At 34.9% G+C, this 4,084-nt stretch overlaps 1 protein-coding gene across 1 annotated transcript; it reads left to right on the top strand.

Moving 5' to 3' along the window:
• Positions 1-586: 586 nt before the first annotated feature.
• Positions 587-1,600, top strand: LOC100942851 (olfactory receptor 10A3). The gene has a single exon (XM_003781073.2). The coding sequence runs from the start codon at positions 647-649 to the stop codon at positions 1,589-1,591; it is 945 nt and encodes a 314-aa protein (XP_003781121.1). The 5' UTR covers positions 587-646; the 3' UTR covers positions 1,592-1,600.
• The last annotated feature ends 2,484 nt before the right edge of the window (positions 1,601-4,084 follow it).

The raw sequence follows: 4,084 nt of genomic DNA, 5'->3' as shown, positions 1-4,084 counted from the left end.
CCCCATCCCCCAACCCCTACTGTGTACTAGGACCTTAATTGTTGTCATATTAGAATTGAGTACATAGGATTCTTTTTTTTTTTTTTTTTGGTTTGCTCAGGGCAGCTCACTTTATTTATTTATTTTTATTTTTTTGCAGTTTTTTGGCCAGGGCTGGGTTTGAACCCACCACCTTCGGCATATGAGGCTGGTGCCCTACTCCTTTAAGACACAGGCACCACCAGTACATAGGATTCTTAAAACAAGATTTCTGAAACAAAATTCTTCAGTTCTTTATTTGTATTTTAAAGATTCACTATTACAACTTACCACCACTCTTCAAGATTGCCAACCTGTTTGTTTCTTTGTTATATATCAATACATACATGTATCAAGAGTAAAAATTTAGATTACATTTTAGTGAATATTTAAATTACTTCTTTTTTTTTTTTTGCAGTTTTTGGCTGGGGTGGCATCCTACTCCTTTGAGCCATAGGCGCCACCCTATTTAAATTACTTTTAAAAAAGAAATTGTCAACCTGAAGTTCTATTAAAATAAACCTGCCATTAAATCATCTGTCAAGAATTTTTAGACTTGAACTCAAAGCTGTGGAATTGTGATTTCATACTTTTGTCCATAGAAACAATATAAAACTCAACTATTAAAATGAAAAGGCAAAATCAGAGCTCTGTAGTTGAATTCATCCTCCTGGGCCTTTCCAATTTCCCTGAACTCCAAGGGCAGCTCTTTGAAATTTTCTTGGTTATTTACTTGGTGACCCTGATGGGAAATGCCATCATTATAGTCGTCATCTCCCTGGACAAGAGTCTCCATGTTCCCATGTACCTGTTCCTCCTGAACTTATCTGTGGTGGAAGTGAGTTTCAGTGCAGTCATCTTGCCTGAAATGCTGGTGGTCCTCTCCACGGAAAAAACTGTGATGTCTTTTGTGAGCTGTTTTGCACAGATGTATTTCATTCTTCTTTTTGGTGGGACGGAATGTTTTCTCCTGGGAGCAATGGCTTATGACCGATTTGCTGCAATTTGCCATCCTCTGAATTACCCAGTGATTATGAACAGAAGAGTTTTCATGACATTAGTAATATTCTCATGGGTCTCAGGGATCATGGTGGCTACTGTGCAGACCACATGGGTATTTAGTTTTCCTTTCTGTGGTCCCAATGAAATTAATCATCTCTTTTGTGAGACTCCTCCAGTTCTAGACCTTGCATGTGCAGACACATTTTTGTTTGAAATATATGCCTTCACAGGCACCATTTTGATTGTAATGGTCCCTTTCTTGTTGATACTCTTGTCTTACATTAGAATTCTTTTGACCATCTTGAAGATGCCATCAACCACTGGGAGGCAAAAGGCCTTTTCCACTTGTGCCTCTCATCTCACATCTGTGACCCTCTTCTATGGCACAGCCAGCATGACTTATTTGCAACCTAAATCTGGCTACTCTCCAGAAACCAAGAAACTGATGTCATTAGCTTATACTTTGCTTACTCCTCTGTTGAATCCACTTATCTACAGTTTGCGAAATAGTGAGATGAAAAGGGCATTGATGAAATTATGGCAAAAGAAAGTGTTTTTACATACAGTCTGACTGTGTTGAGAAGCTATGGGCTTTTGGATCATTGATCAACTGAATTCTATTTACACTTTATAAATGGTGCAAATAGATTGCATTATTTGGTATGATGATTTTTTTGAGAATTTTATATTTGAAAACATATCAGGGCATCCTGATATTTATTTTTTAAAAATAAGTTTTTACAACATGTCATATAACAGTTTTATCTATTCATCTATTTCTTTGTTATGAACATCCAGGTTGTTACTGGATTATTTTCATTAAGATGATGCTTCAATAAACATCTTGTTTCATATGTTCATATGTGTTGATTTCTTTATACCTGTGTGATGGATTCATTAAAGTAGGACTGATGGGATGAAGAGTATGTGTGCCTGTACATTTTAGTAGCTATTGTAGAATTACTCTTGAAAGTGATCATAGCTGCTTCAGACTGAGCTGAAGACCACCGTGCTTCACTGACAGAGTAGAGAGCATCAGGAACCAACAAGTTGAGTGATAAAATTTTTATTTCTGGAGTGAACATCTGTTCCATGAATGAGTAAAAAAAAAAAAAAAATCATCTATTCTGGGGGCCCGAAACTGGTTCTACTTTATGAACTCACACAAATTATACTCCATAAGTATTTTACAAATACCTATCCAGTGTTGGTGACCAGAGAACTACATAGGAAGCTTCCTACATTCTCACTTGCTAATATTAATTTTTTTTTTTTTTTTACTTATAGGCCACTGTTTTAGAAACTTTTGTTAAATTTCTACTGGTAGGCTAAATCCCCTCCCATACTTTGTTTATAAACAAAGTTTCTTTCCTTTGTTTTATTGTACAAAACCAATGAAATTAATTAATGGTGCCTATTTTCTATAGTCTTTATGTTACATCACTGTGTGGTCTTTCCCAGAATGAATGAAAGGAAAATACCATCTTTACCTTACTGCATAAAAGCCTGAATTGCAGTATCTATTTTTAGAAAACTTCTTTTTATTTATTACAAAAGTAATTCATATATTTTAAGTTCAAGAAGTAGATGTGTAAAATAAAAATATGAAAGTCTTTCAAAAATACCTCCACTCTCAGGTCTAACCCCATCATTCCTCGTATAAACCTAAAATATTTGATGTCCATTTATTCTTGTTTTTTGTATGCATATAAAAACATTGGCATATGTACATATAATTTATTTCATATAATGAAGAGTATACAACTGTTTTTAAATTTGTTTTTAGCTTGTTTCTAAAACTTTAGTTTTCCTTTTCTATTTTTGATTTTAGTTTTAGGACTTTTATTGTAAGGAATTTGGTGGGTATATGACAGCCAAGATTTTGGAATTTATTGAGATTTTCTTTCTGACAAAACACTTCAACAAATTTTGTAAATATTCCAAAGATGTTTTGGGATAAAATATGTAGTTAATGAGGTAAAAAGTGTTATCAAAATTTTATTATTTAAATTCTTCCACGGGTATTACTTGGTTGTCTATTTGGTCTCTCAAATTTTGAAGCAAGTGTATTAAAATATCCACATTTTGATTATTGTTACATCAGTGACATAGTTGCTTTGAATTAGAGATTGATGTTAATTGTTTCTCTTCTTTAGCACATGTCTGAAATGTTTTTTCATAGACTTATTGTTGTAATGTGATATATATATAGAAACATGTACAGGTCATGACCTACATCCTGATGTCTTCTTACAAATTGTGAAAAATATAAAATGAGGCAATCACTGACATTAATGTGAAGAACATGTCAGTCTAAAAGAAGTCCCCATTGATGTTATGAGGTAGGACTCGTAACAAATCCCTATTTAGGCAGTTTCCCCCCTCTGTGGGGTATGTGACTGGCTCATTCGTGGACCTGTAATCTCACCATGATCAATGATATGGGAGGAGTCCTTGGACTGGATTCTGTGAATGAGACCCCCTTTCCTTAGGATCACTGGTTCATTTCCCACTGCACACAGATTAGGGAGAAAGAGTCCCTAAGTGTTTTTGGAAGCCTTATTGTCATTGGGAGAGAAGAGCTGCCTTAACATCAGGACCTGCTCCAGGAAAACAGAGATAACAAGAGGAAAAGAAGAACCTTAGTCTGAGCACATTATCTGAAACTGGCCACTGACAAGCATGCAATTCATTCACCTCTGCACTCCTCTGGGACAGAGCCTGTGGTCTCCTTCATCGCTCAGGCCAGTTTAGGCTGAGTCCCCAGTCTCTTGATTCTCATATATAACCTTTGAGATTAATGTCATTCCCTTCATTTACAGAGAAATTCCTAGAGCCAGAAAGTTCAGTGATGTGCTCAAAGTTATACAAACACATCCCAATTTTTGATTATAAGTTAAAAGCTGTATGTATAAAATTAACAGTATTGACATTTGTTCTCCATTTTTTCAGGGACTCTTTATTTCTTCTCAAAAAGATAAATGTGCTGGGGTGAGGGAGCATCCAAGCTTTCTACAAAGAGGCTTTGTAGAAATATTTTATATATAAATATATATAAATATAT

This window comes from Otolemur garnettii, unplaced genomic scaffold (genome assembly GCF_000181295.1).
Source record: "Otolemur garnettii isolate 467f Iridium unplaced genomic scaffold, OtoGar3 scaffold00001, whole genome shotgun sequence".
Classification (NCBI taxonomy): domain Eukaryota; kingdom Metazoa; phylum Chordata; class Mammalia; order Primates; family Galagidae; genus Otolemur; species Otolemur garnettii.
The sequence above is the reverse complement of the archived record's forward strand: the minus strand, read 5'-3'. Positions and strand labels throughout refer to the sequence as shown.

Coding starts and splice junctions, on each gene's coding strand:
- LOC100942851 (XM_003781073.2), top strand. CDS start 647: ATGAAAAGGCAAAATCAGAGCTCTGTAGTTGAATTCATCCTCCTGGGC.